The 27,237-nt window shown below is 41.5% G+C and overlaps 1 protein-coding gene and 1 long non-coding RNA gene across 3 annotated transcripts; one reads left to right on the top strand and one right to left on the bottom strand.

The window, feature by feature from the left end:
• The first annotated feature begins 19 nt into the window (after positions 1–19).
• Positions 20–7,360, top strand: LOC148685055 (uncharacterized). Its single transcript, XR_015950817.1, has 2 exons — positions 20–187; positions 7,137–7,360. It is a non-coding gene; the product is annotated as an uncharacterized LOC148685055 (long non-coding RNA).
• On the bottom strand, positions 2,321–26,604 carry GPBP1L1 (GC-rich promoter binding protein 1 like 1). Of its 2 annotated transcripts, none has more exons than XM_035121421.3 (12): positions 26,435–26,604; positions 14,628–15,462; positions 13,239–13,354; positions 11,809–11,938; positions 10,505–10,779; positions 9,840–9,912; positions 7,883–8,076; positions 6,852–6,992; positions 6,517–6,675; positions 5,322–5,443; positions 3,703–3,805; positions 2,321–3,232 (listed from the first exon to the last, which is right to left on the bottom strand). In XM_035121421.3, exons 3-12 carry the CDS (start codon positions 13,296–13,298, stop codon positions 3,083–3,085), a joined length of 1,407 nt encoding a protein of 468 aa, XP_034977312.1. In that variant the 5' UTR covers positions 13,299–13,354; positions 14,628–15,462; positions 26,435–26,604; the 3' UTR covers positions 2,321–3,082. The 2 variants fall into 2 exon arrangements, with proteins under 2 accessions (XP_034977312.1, XP_034977311.1); XM_035121420.3 differs by lacking the exon at positions 26,435–26,604 and adding an exon at positions 26,166–26,364.
• Positions 26,605–27,237: the final 633 nt, after the last annotated feature.

Genomic DNA, 27,237 nt, shown 5'->3' with positions numbered 1-27,237 from the left:
GTCTGAACGTCATCGAAGTGAGACGCGCCTGCGCGGTCGGCGAAGGAAGCGACCGCGGCAAAGACAAGAACCGAAGTGTGTCCGATGGCAGGTATGGGCAGAGGAGAGCGAGCTATTTGCACCCAGCCATGGATGACCGCTCCACGCCGCATTAACGGTGACTTCTGTGGTTTGCTACTCTGCGCAGGTATGTTACTCGCTCCATGCAATCGCGTAGGAAGGTTTCTCCACTTGCAGTAGCTGTAGAAAAGGGAGCTTCTCGCACGTGCTGTTTTCCGCAGCTCTGCAGCCATGACAGGCAAGCTAAGCCTGCTAATGTTCCCTTTCCTGCATGACCGTTAATAAGGTACACGGCTTTTGTAAAACAATTGTATCCGGTAGTTTTTAAAAAAACGCACGCAACGAGACGGAAAGGCAGATTAACACAAAATTTAAGTGGTACCAACTACGCCTGTCCTTCAGTTTGATATGGCATTGGCGACAGTGAAGGGTTGTAACAGTATGAGAAAGATGAAAACCAGAACATTTGGAATAGGCAAGTGTTGACCTCAAAAGTAATAATACTTGAATTAAAAAAGTAATAATACTTGAATTAAAAAGTAATAATACTTGAATTAAAAACTGGGATTTATCAACAATCTTACTCCAGTCACATTATCCCCCACGACAGGTGCAAAATTAGATACGAAGGAAACATCAGTTACAACTATTATGAGAAGGGTATCTTCTATAAATTTGGGTTTTGCATAGATATGTCAAAAACCCACTGTGCCGCCCCCCCCCCACTTACACACACACATTTACACACACACATTGAAGACAACCCTTTATACATCTAAGAAATGAGCTCTAGTTTATGAAAGCATGTAACACAATAAGTCTGCTCTCCTTTAAGGTGTCAAAGCAGGAAAGCCAGTATTTCAGCACAGAATCAGAATTGGATGGGACCTTGAAGTTCAGCTCTTTGCTGACGCAGAAAATCTACAAAATCTCAAATAGGAGACCAAGATTTGGTTAGGAAAAAAACCCGATACCCCATTCTAATCCTCCATTGTGCATCAATACTGACATGAGCCAAATTCTTCAGAAACAACATAGTCATATCCCCAGCCGAGTCTAGTCATGGCATATCAATACCGCTGTAGGAAAGTTCCAGATTTTACTATGCAATTCTTGCAACCTAGTTCAAAATAATTTGATAAATGTTTAAGTACATGTGAACCTATGTAGCCATCCTACAAGTTCAGCTAAGTGTATTTTTTATTACAGTAGTCCAGAGTCACAAGAAATGTTATCCTTTCGTGAGTCAGCATTCCTCTGCTGTTACTTGCGATTGAGAGTACTTGCAGCAGATGATTTCTGCATATTGGCAAGCAGAGGATACAGTCTCCTATGGTGGCTGTATATAGAGGTTGCCTGTAGTATGTTGATTCATAATATATTCCTGCTATTTCTGCAAATTAAATATTTTGGTTGTTCATGTTGAGTCTGATGCAAAGGCCCTCGGAAGATTGCACATTCCCAGTGAGCTTTTGTTGAATAGCAGGTCCCCATGCTGTATAATGCATTGCTTTTAGAAGTGATTTGCCATGTATCGATGAGAGTGTTGTTCAGGAAGCTTCAAGCCCAAGGAACTGCTGAGCATAAGGAACTAAGTTCTTCGGGTGCAATAATTGTGTCTTTGAATTTTATGAATTGAAGCTGTTTCTAGGGCCTGTTGATTAGAATATTTATTTCCCACTTTCCCCCAAGGAACTTAATATAGCATATGGGGTGGTGGTTATTGGGTTGTTTTTATTTTGATGTATTTTGTGATTTTATATTGTAACCATCCCGAGACTTGCGGGTATGGGGCGGTATATAAATGAAATTGTGTGTGTGTGTGTGTGTATGTATGTATACTTGGTTCCCCACCCCCTATTTTATCTTCAGACAACCCTGTTAAGTTTAGGTTGAGACTGACGCAATGAGTATCAAATTAAAGTAGGTTTGATTTGAATTCTCTATATTTTCTTCAGTGTATAAACATTAGCATTTCAGCTTAGCCTCTCTCCCTCACTTTACACTCAGATGTTAATTAATGTTCAGTTCTGCATTGTAATGTAAAGTTGCAATGCACAGAGAGTTACTCAACATACAGAAAGAGAAGCACAACTATTAAACTGGTACCCCTTGCTTAAAAACCAAATCAGGATTTATTCAAGTTACTCAATACTTTTCTTTAAAGCAGGTTCTGTTATATGAAGGCCACAATAACACAAAATAAGGATAGCCAAATTGCCTTACTTCTATAATATTTCATGAGAAATGAGACACAGAATTGGCAAACTGATGCAAAATATTTATTCCAAGTTAGTTATCTTTTGTTGCAGTAGTTTTCCCCCTCATACAGACTCAATGTGATAGTCACTTTTTTAAATCTGTAAATAATGTTATCAAAATAATCTTAATCTTTGAAGTCCCACAAAAATTTATATTTTACAATCCACCCTGAATATCAAGGTTGCAAGAACACAAACAATTCCTATATCCAAATATTTTACAGCTGTACCCCCAAAAAAGAAAAGAAAAAACCCAAACACGCCTGGTTAAGTGATGAAGCTCCCCGAGCCGCCAAAAAACAAAATAAAAAAGTTCCATGTTATTAGCATTAATTTAACACAATTAGAACTTCCATAGCCATTTTGTCATTGACAATGATTGTTTTAGCACATTATTGCCGCACAGCATTTTGCTATGTGGACGGCAGTATGAGAAGCATGTGGCTGCCCAACTCAGTCCCTTACATCCTGCTGCTGATGAGACTGAAACTATGCCTTGCACCAGAAGGCCATGAGTCACCCATCTGCATGGACTGTTCTCTATGAAGCATAGAAGGGTAAAACCAAAAATAAGCCAATAGCTTTCTTCTTTGGGATATAATTCTTTCCCTTGTGCATGAAGTTTTCAACAATAAAAAGAAACTGAACAGACATGAGACAGAATAAACTCTGCTTCATTTGAACCCCAAACATTTATGTGCTGAACTACAAACTGAGTTTGCTGGGTTGGTTTTGTACTGTGGGTTTTTTTGTGCCCATTTTCAGGCATCATCGTCTGAAGTTTCACTGCTACTTGTTTCTGTATCTGACTCCTCAAACTCTGTCTTAAAAGTGCTTCTCCAGTGGGAGAATAGTTGACTGTTGCCACGGCCTTGAAGAAATCCATTCTTCTTAAAGCCGTTTCTTCTTAGCTGCAGGAAAGAAAGGAAAATGAATTCATATTTTTTCCCCTTTTCAATTCAGAGCTCAAAGCAGAGTACAGTGGTACCTTGCAAGACGAATGCCTCGCGCAACGAAAAACTCGCTAGACGAAAGTGTCTTGCAATGCTTTTGGTGACTTGCAAGACAAAGTTTTCAATGGCCGCGCTTCGTAAGACGAAGTTTTTCGGTGGTTTTTTTTTTTGCCACGGCAACCCGCGCTTCACAAGACGAAATTATCGCTAGATGAAGCGACTCGCAGCACGAATTAATTTCGTTTTGTGAGGCACCACTGTACACAGTAATACTATGTACATATAACAAAGTCTCTATAGGTTTGTCCACATGCAAAAAAATAACTTTGGGTAGACGCTTTTGCAGTCATCTCACAAGTTTTATAAAACTGGGAAACAACCAATGCTAAAAGACTGATAACAATATTAAGCACAAAAGGTAAACATACCTGCTCTGACTTTATTTGGAACTCTTTGAGCTCATCCTCTGTGAGGGGAAGGCAATTCTCATCATTTTCAGGGTACTCTTGCCACCCCATTGCTTTCAATAACCTAGCAAGTTAAAGGAGATGGGGTGGGTTGAGAAAGAGAGGTTGGATTAACAATGGAAGAAAGACCCACCCTCACCTCACAATGCATACAAAATCGACACGTTTCCTATAGATACCCACCTCGGATTTTGCCATGAATAGCCTAGTTAAGTTCTATTTAACAAGTATTGCTAAATTCTTCAGCTGCAAAGGAACATGGGATGACTTTATGAAGAAGGACCTAGGTAATGAAAGTTACAGGTATGTAGCTGTGTTGGGTCTGCTGTAGTCGAAACAAAAAAAAATCCTTCCACTAGCACCTTAGAGACCAACTAAGTTTGTAATTGGTATGAGCTTTCATGTGCATGCACACTTCTTCCGAGAGTGTGCATGCACACGAAAGCTCATACCAATGACAAACTTAGTTGGTCTCTAAGGTGCTAGCGGAAGGAATTTTTTAATTTTGTTTCAACTAGGTAATGAAAGTAAATGATCGATTATGAGGGGCTGGGGAATGAAAAAGGAATGGGGAGCTTTTTTGTGACAGACCCACTCCCTGAGGGTTAATGTGAGAAAGAACTGGGCCAGTGATGGCTGGAGTTAGAAGCCAAGTGGATGGGGTTGCCCCCTAATCCCTCTCAGGTTATAACTGGATAGGATACACCTCTTGTATTCTTTCATCATTAGTAAGAAAGCAACTATTCTTGAGGAATTTTTTTGTGTGTATGCATGCTGACATGCATGTATTAGGTGCTTGTCAGCATGTCAAAATCTGAGGGGTGATTTGACTGAAAAATAGAAAGTCCTTTATAAGCAAAACAATTGTGTCATTTGCCTCTTCCAGAGCAAATGGGAGAAAATGTCTCTTCCCCAACTCACTCTGCCTTGTGGCAGCAACATCACTGCCAACAGAGACTCTCTGACAAATGATGGCAAATACACCTTGCTCCCTACTCCTGTTATGAATCATAGAACTGTAGAGTTGGAAGCTATCCCAAGGGTTACATAGTCCAACTAGTCCTGCAATGCAGGAATCACAACGAAAGCACTAACAGATAAGGAGCCATTACTCCTATGCCTGCTCTGAGGGAGCAGCACTGCAGGATCAAAGGTTGAGCAGTTACTGGGTAGAGGTTTATGCAGGCCTGATCTAGTCGTGACATTAAGTATCTACTGTCGTGCTCAAACAGCTGGGGTAGCGTCAGAGGACTTAATGATTTATTCCACAAAAACATTCTGGTCTTATGTGTGATAGATAGCTGTTAGGAAGTCACCCTTGCCATCACCTTTGAAATAATATGCCTCTGTGCAAAGACCCTCCCAGTATATGAGCACCCACTGCAGCATACCACAATGGCACACTATGCTACAAGAACAGCATGATCAAACAATAGAAGCAAAAACTGACAATATATTGCGTTGGTGATAGAACTTTAAGAAGTTCCAGGTTCTACTTTTACTTCTGACTCTTATTCCACTAATTTATCTACAATGCTGTTAGAAAAAGATTTTCCTCAGCAGTCTGTCTTCCCTCTCACCTGTGTTCTGCTTCTAATGAGTGAGAAAGGTTCTCCCCTTCTTCTAAAGGCAGAGAAAGACCATTCTGGTGACAATTCTCTGCCCAGTTTTGCTTTGGTTCTGGTGTGCTGCCATCCTCCATCTGGCAAGGGAGAAAAAAATAAGTCAAATTCCCTCGTGAAGGCTGCTGAGCTAGGTGGGCCTTGTACTCTTAGATCATAGCATGAAAACAACCACTCTTGTACTATCTAGCCAATCAAAAACACACTTTCTATGGAATAAGCCCAGCAAGACTTTGAAACATTCACAAATTGCTCTGTAAGGAGTATACTTTTGGGGAAAGAATCAATATACACCCAGCCTTCCTGACCATAATTAATGCTAACAAATTACATTGTAAAAAATATTCCTTTTTTCAAGATCCCTCTATCTAGAAGCTGTAATTTCTAGAATGATAAGCAAGTCCTACTGATAAGAACACAATCCAGCAAAGTAAAACCACATGTGCAACAGGGTGCTATGTGTACAATTTTTGAGCCTTGACGCATCCTACAATCAGGATTGTGAATGGGTTCCCAACAAATAACTTAACCATGTATTCTACACACATTGGATCTGGTCACACAGACATCTGACAAAGTGTTTAGTTATAACCTTATTGTAACCAATAAGGTCTTTTGCTTCCAAGGTCAGTAGCCAGTACTCTTTAATACCTCTATCACCCTTCATTTCCCAAAAGTAAAAAGACTTTAAAAGCTTCCAAGTACCTTAATGTGCTAGTCCAGCACAATTATTTAGGGAGTGGGAGAATGAAAATGTCTATACTGTTTTGTGTTTTGCACTTTACATTCCTAAAAATAAAATACACTTAGTTTTATTTGTTGAAAAAACTAGTATATATAGATTAAAAATGAATTTCTGCAAGGGTTATTTGCTAAATGGACATACTGTGCATGAAGAGGACACATTTTGTTTATGTGACAACTCACTCCTTTAACTACCATTTATCACCTATCTGCACAAGTCAAAGAACAGAACCAAAATTCAAATTCCCATAAAAAGTAGCTGATTACCAGACAAGTCAAGCAACTCATACTATCAGAAGAGTTGGAAAATACCAGCTCTGCCATACCTTTAACACAGCATTTCATTTCACACTCAAAAATCCCTATCGTTTTAATACTCTAGAAAGAAAAACCAGAACTGCACCCTTACATCATCCAATTTGTTGCTCTCATGGCGCTCTGGCAACTCCCCATTCCGGTCATCCTTCAAGGCCTTCAAGAACTCACTCTTCTTATCTGTGGTGCGGCGCATCAGCTTTGTCAAGCGAGAGGAGTTTATTTCAATGGGAGGGGTGATACTGGAGGGACTCTGTAGAGAGAATAAAAGTGCTGCAAGTTTTCCAGAGTTTACTTTTTACCAGAGGGATCCTGTCCTCCCTACCTCATTTCTATTTGTGTCATTTAAGCTGAGTGATCACAAGTGCATGTTCACTGATGTTCAAATAATTTTAAATCCAGTTTTTTACTTCAACCTTTCAAGCTTACCTCTTTGGAAGAGGTGAGAACAGAGCCACTGGCCAGTACAGCAGGTTTGGTTACAGACACTGGACTTGTAAAAGCAGAATCACGGCTGGAGGAGAGCGAGCCTGTTTTATGTTCACTTCTGTTAGCTTTCCATTGGCTTGGCTACCATGAGAAGAGAACAAATACAGGAACATTAGGGAGCAAGAAACTGCATAATAGCAACATCAATAATTAACCTAGTAACTTAATTTTTTGTCTTGCTTAAAACTAGACAGTCACTTTGATTACTATTTATATTTTTGTCAGCAGGCTGAAAAATCTGGCACCAGCCGCATCATGGATCCAGGAAAAGGAGAAGGAAAAGAAAAGTGGTCAGAGTAATGTAGAAAGTTTCCCATCCCCATTTCTGCTCGTGACGGGATTTGGCAGGCCTTGCTTATTCCTACAAGGAGGTGAGAAGGTGCAACAGTGGACAATTAGAATTCCCCTGAATGTGTGCAAATAAAGGGGGCTGCATTTATCCTATAGGACACATGTTGTGCATGGTGATTATATGGTAACACCCTGTGTAAAACATTTAAACTGGAGAGGAAGCACTTAGAGTTGAAGACAGGGAAAACAACAGTAGAAGCCAGGAATAGCTGGGGAGAAAGCATGCAGAACTGGAGTAATGAGGGAATCTGGCATATGTCCCTAAATCAAAAGTAAATAGAGATTGTTGAGAGCTTAACGCCAAATGTTCCTGTGTCTACTGGAGAGCTGGGTTGTCATAATGCAGCCCTTCTCAGCAAAGGAGAGAGGGCACATCTTCACATTGGGGAGTGGGGAGAAAAGAGAAAAGGAGGGAAGTGCATATAGAACACCAACTCAAGATAACAATTAAAAAAACTTTTAACTTTCAACATCAACCCCTTATTTCCATTTACATTCTAATAGTATTGTATAGGCTTAGTACAGCACAATTTAACATTTCCCTTACGTTAGGCAACAGAATGTTAAAACTTCCCCTGCGGTGGTACCTTTACCTTTTACCTGAGTGAACCTATGCATACCTTGGAAGGGGGTGTTGCAGGCTTGGGAACCAGATTTTTGTAGACGCTTGGGACAATGGTGGTTGCCTTGTTGCCATTTGAAAGCTGAGGCCCTGGTGACGTAAATGCAGCTGAGAAGGCAGCAGCAGGATCTTCTTTTGAAACCTTTTTGATGACCAGCATCTTGGTAGGTTGCTTGGCACTAGGAGGGTTTTCTAGTAAAATGGGTGGGGAAGAGAAACACACCAAATTTTCATTAAAAATGCAGTTCATCCCTAGTTCAAATGGGAATGGATGGTTTTATAGACGCTACTTGTTAAAGGAATGCAGAAACATAGTCCTCAAGAGTTACAAGTTCACTATTTTCTCAGCCCAGTTATTTTAGCACCTGCTCAAATAGGAAATATTTGGTGACAGCTCATCATATAGGATAGGATCTGAGAAGGACTAGTCTGGAAATGTAGTTAACAAATAGATTTATTTTAGGTTTTCAACCAAGATGGATATTCAGTTCAAATAAAGCCCAATTCTAAAGGACAGTGCTTTATATACCGTATTTTTCTCTCCATAAGACACACTAGTTTTTAGAGGAGGAAAGGGGGAAAGCCCCGGTTTTTTGAGGATCAGCTCAAAGTTGTGCAGCTTTTTTTGCAAAGGGGAGAAGTCCCTTTTTTGAGGATCAGCTCAAAGTTGTTTAGCTTACTTTGCGAAGGGGAAAATGCTGTTTTAGGGGGTTCAACTCACAGTTCTGCAGCTTCCAAAGGAAAGGAAAGGGAGCCATTTCTACAGTTTCCAGATAGATAATCTAATCAGCCAGTCACATGTCGTTGGGGAAACAAACAGCCTCCGTCTGCAGAACATTCAACAATGGAGGCCTGGGCAAGGGGGTGGGGCCAGAAAGGGAGCCAGCGATCAACCACACATTCGCTCCATAATATGCACAGACATGTCCCCTCACTTTTTAGGAGGAAAAAAGTGTGTCTTGTGGAGTGGAAAATATGGTAATTGCAATCTGATGAAACAGGTTATATTCGCTATTCTTCCATGAGAGTCTTTGGAGGGAACAAACCTGGACCAGTAGGAATTATCAGTTGTGTGTATTGTTACAAGCTCATCTTTACGCCCAATATAGTTTAGATGAGCACTAAGATGCAATTAGCTACCGGTATGCTTAGCGTAGGTCTCTCACAAAAGTCTTGACTTTCAATTAGTATGTTCCATTCTGACTATATGTCTGTAACCAACCAGTGGTATGCATAGGGCCTAACAATGTTAAGGACTACTTTGGATGTTATATGGCTGAAGCACTGGTACAGTAGATGTGTGATTAATGGTTAGTAGATGACATGGACTGCTTTGGGCATTAAAAAGGATCCATAACTCATTGAATCGAGTCCTTCCTTTAGACTATGTGGCTTCTTAAGGCTCAGGGTGCAAGCATCACTCTCTTGCTTGTGCCATGTGTCTGGTGGTTTGGATGAGGTAAGTGCTTAGATCAGGGCATTCTCGAGCAGGTCACACGCCCTGGTGCTGGGGGGGGGGATTGCTCCGGCGCCCTCACAGGGCGTAGCATGGTTTCCGCGCGGCTTTGCCACGCGGCGCCCGGCCTGCCGGCCCGGCGCCAAAACACACCGCACCACCGGGGGTCTACCTAGAGCCGGCCCTGGCTTAGATGGGAAACACAGCACTTTCCACAATGCTGGAAAGAAATGGAGAAGTGCTCTAGATACTGAATGGCCAGAATTTAAATGTCTAGGGTGCTGAATGTCAAATATGATGGGGGTGGGGGGAGAAGAGAACACAGGCATTTCTTGGTGAGACCCAAGGACTCTACAACTCTACCACCAAATATCCAAGACATCTTTGAAAATTCTAAGATTCAGCTCAATCTGCTTCAGAATTCTTGAGATTGAAAATGGAAAGACAATTTATATCTTTTACTAAGAAGATGGCTGTTCGATGATGCCTCAATACCTACCCCAAACACCAGATGGAGTCCCAACAGGTTTACTCTGGCTGTTCTGTTTTCCAGCTTCTGGATTCAATGATGGCTAGAAAACAAAAAGGAAAACCTATGTCTTACTATGATACAGAATTTTATTAACTCTATTTTCAGGTTACTTAGCTAGGACTAAGTTTTTAAAACTTAATAATTGTATTTAAATTCAACATTATTCTCTCACAATTTATATACCGACATCTTGACAATGTTCCTTTGCTGTTGTACTTAATTACTCTGCAAACCAGTGTGAGCAAATAGCAAGTTTATTAAAGAACTAGGTTGGAGATACAAATAGGTTTAAGTGAAGCAAATGTACTGCATGAAAAGAAGGAATATTTACTTTTTTATATAGTCTAGACATGGAATAATCAGTATGTCTAATCAGCATCCAGCCTTAGGGAAAGCTGTGAGTTGGAAGGAGGAAGGAACTAAAATGATACTGGTTGTGGGAGGAACTTCCCATCTATATCCAAAGAAAGGAGTTTTCCTATGAACATGTAGGTCTGGACACGTGTCTGGGGGGCAGAGCATTCACACATTATGCAGTTTGGGGAAACACAGAGATGCATGAAAGCATACCGTAGAAGACATCAGTTCTAGTGTTTGTGAAAAATCAGAAGGAAACCTTGTTGAAGACTTACAAAGTCTTCCTCCTCAAATTGCAGTTTCTCCTTTTCTTCCTTTTCCTCCCTCGTCTCAGCAGGTAGCTTTTCCTGAAAGGCTGAACCCTTTCGGGAGTGGAAATTGCCATTCCAGTGGCGATGGGATCCCGATCCTCCTCTTTGATTCATGCCATCATGGCCTCGTGAAGAACCATACCAGCCAGGCTGATTGCCAGCTAGCCCAACATGAACTCCTTTAGAAGCACCAGAGTCCACAGAATCATGACGGTGCAGGGAAGGCTGATGCCAGCAGTCTGCATGAGAGGAATATTGTTGTATGAATAAAGATAGTCAGCACCTAAAATATCTGTGATAGTACAGATCTCTAATTAAGCCAGTGTGCAACAACAATGCACCATGTCGGGTTGGAAACCTCTGGTGCATGAGCCAACTTTTAGCTGGGCATTCAGTGCAAACACCATAGCAATCCTGGAGCAAGCCTCTTTGAAGGCATACTGGGAGTGCTCTTTCAAAGAGGCACATCGCCTCATTGTGATATTGGTGATTGACAGGTGGGAGACCCTGCCGAAATTTGGCCTGCAAGGTGTAGGGCAGAAACAGATTTGGCCCACCTGGGGAAAAAGTCCTGCATCCCTGCTCTATGTAAGTTTAGAATATCACCCTTACTACTCCAACCAGATCTTGGGACTACAGCCTTTATTGTGAAGCCCAAGTGAACAATATACCCTAACCATTCTACCATACAAGCAATTACATTACAATGTAACCTCGGTTTATGAACACCTCGGTTTATGAATTTTCGGTTTACGAACGTCGCGGACCCATCTGGAACGGATTAATTCATTTCCATTACTTTCAATGGGAAAGTTCACTTCAGTTTATGAACGCTTCAGTTTAAGTACTCCGCGGACTGTCTGGAACAGATTAATCCACTTTCCATTACTTTCAATGGGAAAGTTCGCTTCAGTTTATGAACGCTTCAGTTTATGAACAGACTTTTGGAACCAATTGTGTTCATAAACCGAGGTACCACTGTATAGTCTTCTATCACAGCTGTCTTCTTGACATTTGCTTAAGTATGCCAACAGACTCCTAGCACATTATGAAAAATCAGAATACCATCTACTTTTTATAAGGCGGAGTGCTCACAGTTTACTCTCTCATAGGAAATAATTGTTAAAAAGCCCTGGGTAAGTTGAAAACCTCCACAATTTATCTCAGACAATCAGGTTTTTCAAGCATTTAAATGTTTGCAGCACCTAACTGTGTAATAAAACCCAAGACCAGTGTGTACAAGTTCTAGTATGAACCCTTTTATATACCTCCTGCAGTTCTGAGAGGGCCATTATTAAAAAATCCATCAGAAGAGTTGTGGCGTCTCCGGCTTACTCCAAAGCGGCCCTCTCCCCGAGGAAGATGCTCTCCGTGCTTCTCAAGAGTGGTTCCAGGGGCCTATTAAGAGAGAAAAAATAATCAAAACATGCAAAGGCTCTGGAATTATGAGTTCCACATGAGTTTTCAGGAGTTTATCAACAGACTGTTTCCTACTTTGTTCAAAAGTGATATTCCAGTAACCACCAGAACCAACCGACAAAGCTAGACGTATTTATGTATCTGCTTCAGCCACACATTTGCAATTGTGTAGAATCTTTTCCTTCCTTGAAGCCTTTTAAATACACTGTGGCAGCAAGTTATCTTGCTATTATTTCAGGGTAACAGATTGATCGACTGCCAAACAGTTTAGGACCCATATTAGAAAATGGCATTTAGATTCTTCATTTATAAGAAGCCACTGAAAGTGCACATTGAGTGCATTATAATAGTTCTATGCATTATGATAATCCAATCTGGATATTAAGTCATGAATTATTGCAACCAGGTCTGTCCTAACCAGGAACAGGAACTGCTGGTGCACCTATCAAAACTAGCAGAAAGCACTTCTGGCTATAGCTGCTACTGGGCACACAGGAGCAATGTCATCCCACCCGCCATGCTGCACATTTGAATCTTAAGTGTGAATACAACCCTATCCAAATTATATATTTACTCTTACAAGAGGCTCCCAGTAGTCTGGCTTCCAGGACAACACCAGCTTAGCTTCAGTCATATTGTAGCATTTGTTGTTACCAGAACATCCACAGGGCACATACTTTGCCCACACATTAACAATTTTGTGTGTTACTGTAATGGTAAATGTTTGGATTTTCTCTGTGCGTGACTTTGAGACTGGCTGTTCCAAACCAGGGGTAGAGAACCTTTTTCAACCCGAGGTCTATATTCCCTGGGAACCTTCCAGGGGATGCATGCCAATGGTGGGTGTCGCCAGAGGCAAAAGTGCATGGATCAATTAATGTAACTGTAGAATAGGCTACATTCCAGCCACACAAAATGCAAGAGTTTAAACCAACCCTTCCCAATGAAACAAAAAACAGTTTGAAGAGGCAATTGGTTACATTTAAGTTTTGCAGCTTTTTCCATGTCATGACGACACCACATCATTAGTGACAAATTGTCCAAGAATGCAATTTGTCTGTTTTTTTAATGCAAGCATTAGTTTGACAAATGGGCTATCGACTCTGGTAGCAATGTCCTACCATTTTATTGTTGATGCACTTTTAATGCGGACTCAATATGGCCAATATAGCTTAACTATTTTACAAAGCCATGTATGCATTTCATAATCAAATAGGCAACCTGGCCATAATTTGTCTAAATGTTATTGAAGAGTTTGATCCAAGATTCAATCGTTTACCTTTGCAGACTGTGGTGTAGAGAAGTTAAGCCAGGCAGGAACAAAGTCATGCTGCGCCATTTAGGTCCAGTGTCTCTCCTTCAATAAAGCGAGGCATCAAACCTCATGGCCAGGATCTAAGACAAGATGAATAACACATATCCACTGTCAGCCCTTCCCAGAGCAAAGACAACACAGCAAAGACAGCACTGGGCCTGCCCTCAACAGCTTGGACAGCAGCTCAGTATCTTTCCAAGAGCTAATTGAAGGATATACAACTTGACATAGATCCATTCTGAACTACTGTAGTTCAATGGCTCCTGTTGATTTCCACCCTCCATTGGCTCAAACCAATAAACTTAGAAACTGAGCTCCATCAACCTCTATAGTTGCTGCTGGGAACTAGAAAAAGTTGATGAAGAATTCATTATTAATTTTCCCTCCAGTATATTAGTATTTCACTCAGGTCTCCCTCTGGACACTATAAATCTTTCACAATAAGCATGTTTGAACGATATCATGGCTTTTGCACAAGCACATAACAAGAAATCCACAGTCAACAATATCCAATTTCCCATTTTGTCTGAACTAGGAAACAGTTCAAACCTCTTCAATTAAGTACTGTCATGTGAAGGATGGAGCAAGCTTGTTTTCTCCTGTCCCAGAGGCTAGGACCCAAACCAAAGGATTCAAGTTACGAGAAAGGTGACACTGACTAAACATCAGGAAGAACTTTCTGACAGTAGGGCCATTCAACAGTAGAAAAGACTCTCTTGTAAGGTGGTGCATTCTCCTTCATTGGAGGTTTTTAAGCAGAGGTTGGAGGGTCATCTGTCAGGGATGCTTTAGCTGAGATTCCTGCATTGCAGGGGGTTGAACTTGATGACTCTTTTGTCCCTTCCAACTTACGATTCTATGCTAGACACCATCTGAAGGCAACTTCAAGCCATGGCTTCAAATCCCGGTGAGTTCCAAAGCTACTAAATGGGATACAGTGGTACCTTGACTCATGAAGACGATCCGCTCTGCGGCAGTCTTCGTAAGTCAAGGTTTTGTGATGTCAAAGCGCTGCTTATGCGCATGCACAAAGCGCGATTTTGCGCTTCTGTGCATGCGCCGACCGCGCGGTGAAAAGACTTCCAGGGTTGTCGACTTCGGAAGTCGAAGCGTTCGGATGTCGAGGTATGACTGTATTATTTTTAACTAAAGACTTCCCTGTTGTTTGCCACCTCATGCAAAGAGATGAAAGGAGCAGCTGCATGTGGGTGCACAAGACTTAATATTTCTTCTTATTAAATCAAGATATGATCATTTGAACATACCTGCTGGGAAATATCACAGATGGAAATGAAGGTGCAAAGATTGTATTTTCATATAGCTATAAACAAAAGAAGTCCCACAATGACTTACCTAGTCCGGCCTCTGCAGTCCACCACTCTCACTTTTTGCACTTCTCTTGGCTCTCCAGATTTCTTCCTTCTCCAGGGTGCACCTATGCCAGCTTTGTGGCAAGGGTGAGTCCCAAAGGAAGCACGAGAAGCCGCACTTCGTGCCGACTGCACCCCTCACCCCTCTAGCTGCTCATCTTAATTGCTCTCTGCACTTATATGAGAAAAAAAATACCTAAAAGGGAGTGTGCATTTTTGAAAAGCCACAACTACATTCACCTCATTAATTTTGCTGTTGTTGTTACAATGCTATGCAACTCAGCTTTTACATTACAACAGTACTTGTCAGATATGCACAGCATTCAGAAAGACACCATGATTAATGGTGAACTCCACAAATCTACTCTGTTCATCTTCTGCAACAACTTGATTTGGAATGGGGGTGGGGAGGTGGGTGGCAGGACCATGAAGTATCTTGCAAATTCTGAAAATGTGTGTTAAAACTATTTGTAGAAGTTCTAAAATGCAAGGTTCATCTTCACCACTTTTATAGTTGCTAAAAAAGTTGTTAGCATTCTTAAAACTGTATCTTGAAAGGATTTTCACATAATGTAACTTAAATTTCCTTGCTGAGGAACTAAAAGCAACTTGATGAAGAGGTAAGATTCACAATGATTTCTGTCCTATTGTTGCTATGAATGCATTCAATTAAAGCTAAAAGTAAGGGGCTAAGTCAGAAAATAATCTCTCCCTGAACTAATTTAGTTGAGTTGTTGCTTTAAAAAAGAGAAAGTTGGTGTATTATAATGAATTTGGGTTATGATCTTCTGAAAAATGTAGAATTCACGAAGTATTCTCTGAAAGAAAGACAGTATTACCTATCAGTAAATGAAGCAAAAAAGATCTAAAAGCTCAATAACATATTATAAGTTTTCCATGTCTTCTTCAGTTTCTACTGAAATCATGAAGCAAGCCAGTTTTTAAGTTGCCTGTGATTATTTTCAATCAACACCCTATTTCAGCATTCTTAACTTGAAAGTTGTCCTATTTGTACCCCATCCATCCATGTATTACCTTATTTTGTCTTCATAAAATAGCTTCATGAAGTAGGTTAGGCTGAGAGACTTTACCACCCACAGTGGCTGGGGCAACCCAGTCAGATAGGCGGGGTACATATTATTATTATTTATTACTACCACCACCATCAAAGCTACCTTGTGAGCTTCATGAATAAGGATTTGAACTCCAACACTCCAGACATACCTACTTTGCAGGTGCCGCCATGTTCAAACACAGGTCTCCCAACATGCACTCCCAACATGCACTACCAATTGCAAATTCAACACTTTACAAGGGGGCAAAAACCCCAAAGTCAACTGAATGAGGACTGAGCACAGTCAATACTATGCAATGCTGAATATGTAAATCTAGCTCAGAAAAACTCTTATGAAATGTTTAGATTTTATTACCTATCAAAATAACCCTCACTAATACAATGTCTATAATTAATCAACCCTAACAGCTACTAATCTACCGTATGACTTATTTGAAATTGGACGCATACACACACCACAACACTAGCACATCACTAAGGATGCTATGCATTTTATAATTTAAAAATTCCACATTCTGCTGATTTATCACCACGGCAGAAATTATAGGCCTACAATCACAAAAGGTAAATTATGGAAGGTTTCCTACTGGTCAAAAAACAAAACAAAACAAAAAAACCACAACAGCAGCATTTAAGATATCCCACATAGCATTCATTTCTTTAAGGCCTGAATTTCACTTTTGATACATACTTCCTCTAAAGTTATATTTGACTGGAGAACTTGGCCCAGGCTAACAAAATGAATTTCAATAGGGACAAATGTAAGGTTCTGCACTTAGGCAGGAAGAACCAGATGCACAAATATAGGATAGGGGACACCTGGACTACTAGCAGTAAATGTGAAAAGGATCTAGGGGTCTTGGTGGACCACAAACTTGACATGAGTCAACAGTGTAATGCAGCAGCAAAAAAAGCTAACACTATTCTAGGCTGCATCAACAGAAGTATAGTGTCCAAGTGAAGTAATAGTACCATTCTATTCTGCCTTGGTCAGACCACACCTGGAATACTGTGTCCTATTCTGGGCACCACAATTTAAGAAGGAAGTTGACAGGCTGGAACATGTGCAGTGGGCAACCAAGATGATTAAGAGTCGGGAAACTAAGGCTTACAAGGAGCGCTTGAAGGAGCTGAGTATGTATAGCCTGGAAAAGAAGAGAGGAGATATGATAGCCATCCTCAAATGTCTTGAAGACCGTCATGTGGAAGAGGGAACATGCTTGTTTTCTCCCTCTCTGGGGGGTAGGGCTTGAACCAATGCCTTCAAGTTGTCAGGAGATTCCGACTAAACATTTGGAAAAAACTTTCTGACAGAGACCCCCATAAGAGGTAGTGGACTCTCCTTCCTTGGAGGTTTTTAAGCAGAGGTTGGATGGCCACCTGTCATGGATGCTTTAGCTGAGATTCCTGCATTGCAGGGGGTTGGACTAGATGACCCTTGCATCCCTTCCAACTCTTAAGGTTCTATGATCTCATGGCAAAGTAGTAAGCTGATATTCTCTAGTCCAGCCTTTTCCAGCCTGATGCTCTCGTGACATTTTGGACTACAATTGCCAACATCCCTAATCATTAGCTATGCTAGCTGGGGCTGTAGTTGGGGGTGGAGGGGGCTCCAAGTCAGGGAAAGCCGCTCTAGCCTGATTCAAAAAGTTCTATGTCAAGATTGGCACATTTATATCTAGTGAAACACTATGAAATCATGCCCCCTTCAAAAATGTATACTTATGTAATATTGCAAGTTTGTGTGCCACATCCATATTATAGTGGTCAAAACCCTGTGTGTAAATGTTTATATCAAATGAACCTACTGTCCCAGCGAGCCTCTCAACAATCTGACAGATAAGCCATCACTCATCAGTCTAAAAGTTAGCAATATTTCATTCATCTCATTACCTCGAGTGCCTTACTTCAATGCTTCAAAGGTTTGTCAAACCACAACTTCACAGGAAACTGACTTAAGTGCAACTAATAAACCAATATGGCAAACAGCTGAGTGTGCAGAAGAGCCTAGTTTACTCTAGAAAACTGCATGTTTTATGCATACAGCTTTTTAATCACTGATGCATACAGTTACAGCTCAATGTTTGTTACATATAAAAAAGGTAAAGGAACCCCTGACCGTCCAGTTGCGGACGACTCTGGGGTTGCGGCACTCATCTCGCTTTACTGGCTGAGGGGGCCGTCGTTTGTCCACAGAGCTTCCGGGTCACGTGGCCAGCATGACTAAGCCACTTCTGGCGAACCAGAGCAGTGCATGGAAATGCTGTTTACCTTCCCACCAGAGTGCTACCTATTTATCTATGTTTGAACTGCTAGGTTGGCAGGAGTTGGGACTGAGCAACGGGAGCTCACCCCGTCGCGGGGATTCAAACCGTCGACCTTCTGATCAGCAAGCCCTAGGCTATGTGGTTTAGACTACAGCGCTACCCGCGTCCCATTCTTGTTAGGTACTGGTGTACACAAATTACTGAGTGATTCACATGGGATTTACTATCTAACCTTAAACAGAAAGCTGCAAAAATAAATAAATAATACCCAGTCCAGAATCCATTAATTCTACCCAAAAATGATCAGTTACCATGTTCTCAATTAAAAACACATTTCATCCCACTTCTTCGAAACCTTGTTCCTTACATCTCTTGATTGCGTAACTTCCAACGCCATGTGTAGCAGTTCTTTGCTAGTTAGTGCTACATTGCATTTCCCCATATAAATGCATTTTGAGCAATGGAATTCTGTATTGGAAGACACTGGTAGGCAAAAACACTTGGATGTGCTGTTCAGCCACATACTAAGACTTACTGGCCCATAGGTCACAAGCAGCACTAGCATCTGGACACTCAGAACTTGAAGGATTGAACTTATTCCCACACCAAAGAAAACATCTTCATATATTAACAATTTTGAATTTGATCTTTCAGTTAATATGGCAGAATGTATTTACGGTGAACCAGTATAATCAACTAACACTGCTTCAGTCTAAATCCTAGTCTATTTTCAAGCACAGAAAAAAGGAGCAACAGCAGTCTGGCCCAACTCATGTAGAACAGAGTAGAATCATTTCACACCACATCTTTTCACCTTCTACAAAAGTGAACAACAGCCTTTACTTCCATCCTTAGGATGACAAAATTCAAACTGGTATGGTCAACCCTGATCAATTTTTTTTCAAAAGGTATGAGATTATTATAACCTGTAGAGCAGAGGCAGTGACTGAAGGCCAAACTAAATGTTAGGAGGGGAATATAGGATTCATCAGATCATTATGCGATTGTTTGCCTAATGAGTGATTTTCTGGGAACGCATTATGTTCAGATAATGGGATCTGCATGTATTACTTCCGAGAAAGCTTCAAATCAAGCACTGTATATACTCGAGTATAAGCCTACTTTTTCAGCACAAAAATGTGCTGAAAAAGCTGCCCTCGGCTTATACTCGAGTGAGGCGGGCAGCGGCAGAAAAAGGCACAGGACCGGGGGGTTGGAGAAGCGCTGTGCTGCGACTCTCCGAACCCCCATCCTATGCCTGCTCTGTGTGAGGCAGCGGGGAGGGAGAAGCAGCAAGGAAGGGATCCTTCCTCGCCGCTTCTCCCCCCACCCTGCCGCCGACAGCTGGGAAAGGCATAGGACGGTATTTATTTTATTTTTGAAATTTGCCAGTAGCTGCTGCATTTCCCACCCTCGGCTTATACTCGAGTCAACAAGTTTTCCCAGTTTTTTGAGGTAAAATTAGGTGCCTTGGCTTATATTCGGGTCGGCTTATACTCGAGTATATACGGTAACTGTCATGTTAAATCTGAAATTTCAAGCCATGTTCTGGAGATGGTTTTTCCATCTTCATTTCCTTCCACTGAAACCTTGAGTATGGTTGATTAGATGGAAGAAGGTGATTTGGTGGGATGTTCTTAGGTAGTTCAGACAACTGCTGCAGTGCTTATGATTTACACCAGCAGTTTTCAGATTTTTCTTTTATGGGAACCCATTCTGCACCAACTTATCTGCTGAGGAACTCCTGTGTCCTAGAAAGGGTTATGGGGCTTTTGACACACAGCTCTATCAATTCCTGATGAAGCACTGCTGTCCTGGTACTTGGCAGAGAACCATTAAATTGTAACCAGATGGAAGTGCTGTTGGTGGGTGGTTCATCTGCCCAGGGAGGTGCTGTTCAACCAGTTCTGAAAAGGATTTCTCTCTCCCTGAAGGATCAGGTGCGCATCCTGTGGGTGCTTATGGATTCAACTTTGCCATTTTAACGTGTGATTGCTTCAGTGGCATGTAGTGCATTTTATCAGCTAGGCCCGATATGCTGACTGCAACCCTTTCTGGACAAGAGAGACAGCCTGGCCATGGCTGGTTAATTTCTAGACTGGAATAATGCAATGAGCTTTTCAAGTGGTTGTTTTTGAAGACATTTTGGAAACTGCAGACTATTGCAGCTAGACTGCCAACAAGAATGCTATGCAATCATATCTTGCTTGTGTTATTGGTATTGATATTAACCTTTTTAAATGGGAGTGGGAAAGGTCTCAGACAAAGGGCTGCAGAAAGGGCCAGGTACAAGAGTAGACAGAATATCAAATACAACTCTTACCTTCCAATGTTAGAAACACATATGAAAGCTTGGAGCTAAATGGCACCTTAAACCTAGGTTATAGGTGCAACAACGGAATGCTTTTTAAATAACAAGAATACAAAGCTGAAAATGAGTGAACTGCAGCTAAAATATTATGTTCATTTTTCACATGGTCTAGTTCTTCTCTTGCCCACCTCCCTAATATTCTTAAGAGGGTCTCTTCTCCAGTCTTCAGAGAGTAGCTGGAAGTGGGGAGTCAGAAAAGGTCCTCCCTTCCTTCCACTGCAGTTTTAATCTGAAATCTTAGCCTTAGTACTGCACCCAGAGCTCAGAAACTGCTCACACTAATAAAATTCCCTGTCGCACAATGCGCCTAAAACAATGGGAGTTTCGAACACTGTTACCTTCGTACAGTAGGCTACATTGTGGCCACAAAAATCATATATTTCCATATACAAACTGCAGGTGCCCCTGGAAAGTGTGTAGTGTACACGGTATCTCCACATGTGTGGGTTTACACACACACACACACACACACACACACACACACACACACACAAAATGCCCATCACAACAACAATCATTTCACTAGTAACTTAATATGTCCCACATTAATCTACGAAAGCTTTTGTGAAACCCTTGAAAATCAGAACTACAGGTTAACATACGAAGAATTTACCCTTTGTACACTGAAACAAGAGAGGCATCATTATTGATATCATTGTGAAGTGGGCCATTACTAAACTATTATTATTATTGCTATCCATAACGCCACGCATATAAGCCATGGCTCAACTGAAATTTGATCACCGAGTTGCTTCATCTAAGTCAACATATTGGTTGCTGAACCCATATTAATTTATGCATACTTTATACATGGGTGATGTTCAGAGGATAATCTTGGCTTAGTAAATCAAGATTTACACAAGTTTCAGGCACGCACATGCAACCATTTAACCTCTTCCTTTGCACAAATGAGCAAGCCAGGAAGCTGCAGCCAACAGCTTCTTGATACATTCACACTAGGAACTACGTAGTTAATGAAGTGACCACTTTAATACCATGGCTTCATACTCTGGTTTGTTTGAAAGCCATAACTATGGTTCCTGGTCTGGATGCAGCTTCCTGGCTGCTTCACTCTGCCGAAGGAAGGAGTGAAATGGCTATGTGTGGATGCTGACTCTTGTTTGTATCTCAGGTTAATACTGATTCAAGTCTAAGGTGACCAACTGCCACACTATTTAAAACTTTCCAAGCTTTAAAATGTTCTGGGTTGTATCTGAAAACATCATTGCACAAGTGGAATGGCTTTCATTCATGTACTTCTCCTCCCCCCTCCATGTACCCCCACCTTCCCAACCCACTACCTCAGATTTGGGGGTCATAGGGAGGACAAAATTCATTGCAAGAGCAGAAGTCATTCCATTTATCCAATGGTTGCTGGATTTAATCCATAGTGGGCTGCAAGTAAGCTCCAATTTTGGCATGGGCAAGTTTAAATGCCTGTACATAGCTATTTTGGAGATGAAATTATTTGGTTATAAACACCATACATTGTTAAATAAGTGGTTTTGAGTCTCCCCCTTTTAAAACAAATAATATATTTCTAAAAGAAAAGTAGTCTGTTTCAATATATTTTTTAAAAAGTCATGTCAGACAAATTGAAGACAAGTCAGCCATTTTACACACCTAACCATTTTTTTGTAATTCAGTTACACCTGAACCTGAATTACTACTTTCCATATTTCCACACACACAGCTGTAAAATACTAGTACAGTATCTGTGTACACTCGAGAAATTAAGCCAATGAAAGACCTGCATTAATTGTCCATAGCATCTATGACATACTTTTAAAAACTTTTTTTTAAAAGTGTGCCATGAGTGAATCCCGTGTTTGATTAAATACATACCGTAGTGGCATTCACCCTTCACAGAGTTTCTCTTTATTACCTAGAACATAATTTTCTTTCCACCATGAACCAAACATATTACAGTTTTTCAAAAAGAAAGCTTAGATTTAAGACCATCACAATTTACTTTTTTGCATTTCTTCTTCTGACCTAATATGGTACTTGAAACTATGTTACAAGGTCATATTTATACCATTTTACAAAAAATGTGATATGCCCCATATGCACCATTTTCTCACAGTACACATGTCTATTTCAGAAGTCTCTCTCTTTTTTTAAATAGGGCTTATTCTCATGTAAGTACCGGTAGATACAGGATGGCAATTTATGCTTTGGTTTAGGACTGTCATTGGGGAAAACAAAGCTATTGTGCCTTTGTCATTAGTGCCTCCACAGCTGATTTCCCATGGTAAGCATGAGGTTGCTCAGGGGCAGAAAATCTGCAATATCTTCAGTTTCTCTAGTTTTGTGCCATGCCATTCCCCCATGGCCGCCATACTGTAACTGGCACCATCAGCATTCTCTCAACATTCAAAATGGTCCAAAACAGTTGGTGACCCCTCCCCTGGTTATGTTACAAGTGCTTGAGCTTAACATTATTAATGACAAATTAGTAACATGCTGCAGCCTACTGCAGGAGACATGTTAGGAGCCAGGAAAAAGAATAAAAATTAGGCATCAGTCTCATCACCTTTTTAAAGAAATGTGTGGCCTAGAAATGCATTACATTGGTCTCAATGTAGTTTGACTTTATCTTATAGTACTCAACTATTTTTACAGCTAAAGGAGGAAGTGGAGAGATGGGAAGTATCAAAACCTCTTATCTTTCAAAGTACAGTGTTCTTTCTAAAATACAAAGATTGCAGCAAAAGAGCGAACTAACATATTTCTTTCACAATAGTCATTCCTTCCCCCTTAACAGTTGTCCATAAGTCAGTAAAGGCTACAAAATACCATGCAAATCAACTGGTGAGGCAATACTGGCTTCTCTTTCAGTACTTGCTTTGAATGCAACACAGCCATTCTCATCTCTTTCCTTAAAAGTTAACAAAATTCTAGAAACTTAAATGGAAACCTATCCTCTTTGCAAATTATATTCTAGTTCTGTTGTTTCTTCTAATACTACAGTAAATGTTTTTTTGCACTGCTACTCTTTTGTAAATAAATATTGGCAATTTGTTACTAGGGCAGTCAAAATTTCTGGTGCAGTGAAGTCTTCCAGAATGGTGAGGCTTACACTCTTAATTTACAGAGACAGAAAACCTAGCAAGCACCATAGCTGCCAAGTTATCCCTTTTTTAAAGGGATTTTCCCTTATGCTGAATAGGCTTCCTCGCGAGAAAAGGGAAAACTTGGCAGCTATGGCAAGCACCAGAATGCCTAAGTGATAAACTAGTTTCTGTATAAGCTTCACTATGTACAAAGCACTTGGGTTTAACTCAGGTATCTAAAACAAATCTGTGCAATAAACCACATTAGCTCAGAAGTTCCACTATACTGTACTTAATGCAGCTTGAAGTTAGTGTGAATAGGAATGCTAACTATTAACTGGGTGGACATATTTGAAGAGCATTTAGCATAACAATGTCAATATTTTGCAGGATTTAAGAAAATTTCTAATCTTTCCATTTCTCATTACAGTAGTGTATATGACAACAGAAGCAGAAATTTGACAACACAACTCAAAATCTAATTTAAAAAATCCCCACCCACTGTTGTATCTGTCTACTACTATTAGCAGAAGTGTTAATGCAGCATTCAGTACTTGGACTGTAAGGTTAAATTTCACTTATGGTTGTTGTGTAAGAAAGGGAGAATTGCAAATAGTAAATCGACTAAAAAGTATTAGCTGACATACAAATAATCCCAAACCCACTAATCTCTTTGAGATACATCTAAAAAGAACAACATGTGACTTATGCAAAAGTGTGTACAAGTTTTTATAAATGAAGTACCTATCAAAATGATTGCAAAGTTCTTTTATCCTTTCATAATATACTTAGTTCTCATCCTCACCCTGACAATGATCACCCAAGACAGGGGTGCAGAGATTGGGGATTTACTGGAATTTCTATGTGATTTTCAGGAGGTTGGCAGCGATTTCTGACTATCAATTGCTTAATAACAGCAAGACGCACAAATCAGATTGTTGAAATGAAGAAAATAGGGTGGCAGGGAGCAACAAGGAGTGGATATGTGTGTGGAAGAACTGTCAGCTCAGTTCACGTCTGGTACTAAAAACAAATTCTTGGGCTCAGAATTCTTTAATTTTAAGTATGCCTTTTGCACCCAACTCTGGTTGATGGATCTTGGGGTTCCAGAAAAAAAACAAAAAATAGATCCTATAAGTCTGAAGTCTCTCCCCCCCACCCCTAAGAAAACACTGGTCACTGGAACTCTTTTTTTCTATTGCATCTAAAAGTCAAACTAGTTACTAAAGTATTATTAATAGATCTCTAGGTGCAAATTCTTACTGTTAAGGTTATTGGGCTGAAGTACTACTTCAGTACATTCTCTTTAAAAGTTAAGGATTGTTCAGTTTCCTTCAGACTATCTTCTACATAGAAGGCATATAGACAAATTGTCCTATTTCCAAAGTAATGTTGGTGCAGAACAGGCAAAGCAACTATTCTTTTAAGACATAAAACAACTTCCACATTTGCACTAGATTCTATTTAACATTTATATTTTAACTCAGTCACCCAAATTTTATAGAAAAATGTTTTTACACCCCCCCATCCAAATAATTTCAAGCAGCATCTAGAGTTATATAGCCAACAGGAAAGACACAAGAAGTGCACATTCCATTCAAGTATTAAAAAAATATCTACCAGTAACTGCCAGAATCTGACACTCTACTCCTTACCTTGAGTCATATGCAGCAAAGAAGTATTACACAAGTATAATATGCCTTCCTTCTGCCTTAATATTCAAAATACTCTATTTGTACCTCCCTACAAACACACCCACAAGTCAACTCCCTCCTTCTCAGCCTGCTCAGCAAGAACAACAATGCTAGATTTTACAAGGCAGTCTGCATCAGCTCAGAGTCTGCATGGAAGGCAAGATATAATTATCCAGTCCTGACACTTGTATATTTGTTCCTGAACACAGAGTCGCTGTTGTTGTTTGGGGCGGGCGGGCGTGTGTGAAAAAGAAAACGAAATCTGTTCCAAAGGGAAACTACGCCAAGTCAAGCATTCTTACTTAAATATTCCTAGTTTTGACCCACCACACTTTGCAGTCTCGAGTTGTCCAACAAGCTGTCTACAAGTTGTCCAACAAGCCAGCATTTTACCCCTTTCCTCTAAAGAATAACTCTTCGCACTTTATAAAATCCTGTGCCCTACTCGACAGTCCCCCCGGCCTCCCCCCCAACCACACTTCGGGGGGCCCCCACCTTTGCCTAGTCTCACAACTGTTTTGATCAGCTTCTCCCTCCCTTCCTATACCCACGCTGGAACCCCAAATCCATTTCACCCCCATGCCTACAAAAAACAAAACAAAAAAACCCCTCTCCGACCTGAAAATCACATGCCACCGACTGCCTGCCCTGGCCACTCCGCACCTCCTGCTCAACTTTGCACTCATGGGGCCTACCGTAGCCTCCTCCTTCCGCTATTCACTCTTTACTCCAGCCGATCCTTCCTCGCACACCTCCAGTCGCCCCCCGCCCCCCAATTGCCCGCGCAGACACCTCCAAGCAGGTCCCCCCATTACCCTCTTCTTAGCTATCGCCCCCCCCCGCCCCTTGCCAAGCACCTCTCCGCTAAGCCCCTTGTCCCGAGCGCTACTCCCCCGACACTTCCGCAAACCAACAACTGCCCCGAGCAACTCTCCCGGCCGCCAAGCTACACCGCAGGGCCTCCGCCGCCCCCTCGGCTCTTTCCTGCAACGGAACCTCCACTTGTTTATGCTCCCGCCCCCTCGCCTGCTCTGGGCTTCCCCCTGCTCGTTCCCTACCTTACTCTCTCCCCAAAAGCCACTGGCTGCCGCTCAGCGCCGCCTCAAGTCCAGCTCTTCTTCCCTTCTCTCCACACAAGGCCGTGCTTACGGGACCAGGCCCCAACTCGCCCCCTCCCGCCTCACTCTCTGTGTCGCTTGAGTTCCCCACACCGAACCATAACAAAGCTCTGCCCAAAATGGCTGCCCGGCCCAGCCCGGCCGGGGGCCGGAGGGGGCGGGGCTACTCACGCGTGCGAAGAGGGGGGGAGAGGGGGAAACACACCCACCTGGGCCCAGCCCGTGCCAAAGACCGGGGCGCACGCGCACTCGCTTTCCGCCGCTCGTGCTCTGGCTCGCCCGAGCCAGGCGAAGTAGTCTTTCGCGTGCCGCCCACCAAAGAGGCTGCTCAGGGCTGTCGCGCGCCTTCCATTTCTGCTCTGCGCATGCGTGAGTGTGTATCCTCCTGGTTGTGTTATCGGAGGCTGCAGGCAAACCAGCCTTTCACAGCTACGGTACTTCCGTGATGCTGTGCGCTTTCCCTGCACGCTAAGGTCCTGCTGCCCGAATACATTATGGACTTCGCTTATTCCTCCTTCACCCTTATCCCCAGGCATGGCTCTGAAGTCTCTTCATTCTTAAAGCGCCAGGCACTCATTTATTCTCCCAAAGAATTTAAGACGGTGGAACAAGTAGGCATTCCGCCACCGAGAAACGCGCAGGCCTGCCTAATATTGCTGATAGGAATGAAAAAAAAAAACCTTTCCGAAACATTTGTATGTCTGTAGTTTTCTATTTATCAGCGATCGCGAGCCCAATGGTGCAAACAGCCCCACCACAGGCTACTTAAATTTTAATGATTCTCAGGAATTCAATAGCAACTTTATCTAACCAGACTTTTACGTTCGTGTGCATAAACCAGGCCTAAAGAAATGTAGCCAAAGCAATTTATGCATTCTTCTACAGCAAAATCTAGGTAACTGGGCCAAGCAAACTAATTTGCAGTGACAGACTCCAGAAAGGCTGCAGTCTTCTAATACCACCATGCTCTCACTTATTAAAGTGGGTCAACTCTATAGAGTAAATAATTACC

This window comes from Zootoca vivipara, chromosome 7, assembly GCF_965207765.1.
Source record: "Zootoca vivipara chromosome 7, rZooViv2.hap1.1, whole genome shotgun sequence".
In the NCBI taxonomy this organism is placed as follows: domain Eukaryota; kingdom Metazoa; phylum Chordata; class Lepidosauria; order Squamata; family Lacertidae; genus Zootoca; species Zootoca vivipara.
Note: the sequence above shows the minus strand (reverse complement) of the source record. Positions and strands in the feature narration are given on the sequence as shown.

Excerpts from the sequence above, each read along its gene's own strand:
- GPBP1L1 (XM_035121421.3), bottom strand. The coding sequence starts at position 13,298 with ATGGCGCAGCATGACTTTGTTCCTGCCTGGCTTAACTTCTCTACACCA. Across the intron at positions 10,780-11,808 it reads CCCTCTCAGAACTGCAGGAG|ACTGCTGGCATCAGCCTTCC; the intron begins GTATATAAAAGG and ends CCTCTCATGCAG. Across the intron at positions 5,444-6,516 it reads AGAGCAACAAATTGGATGAT|ATGGAGGATGGCAGCACACC; the intron begins GTAAGGGTGCAG and ends CTCCCTTGCCAG.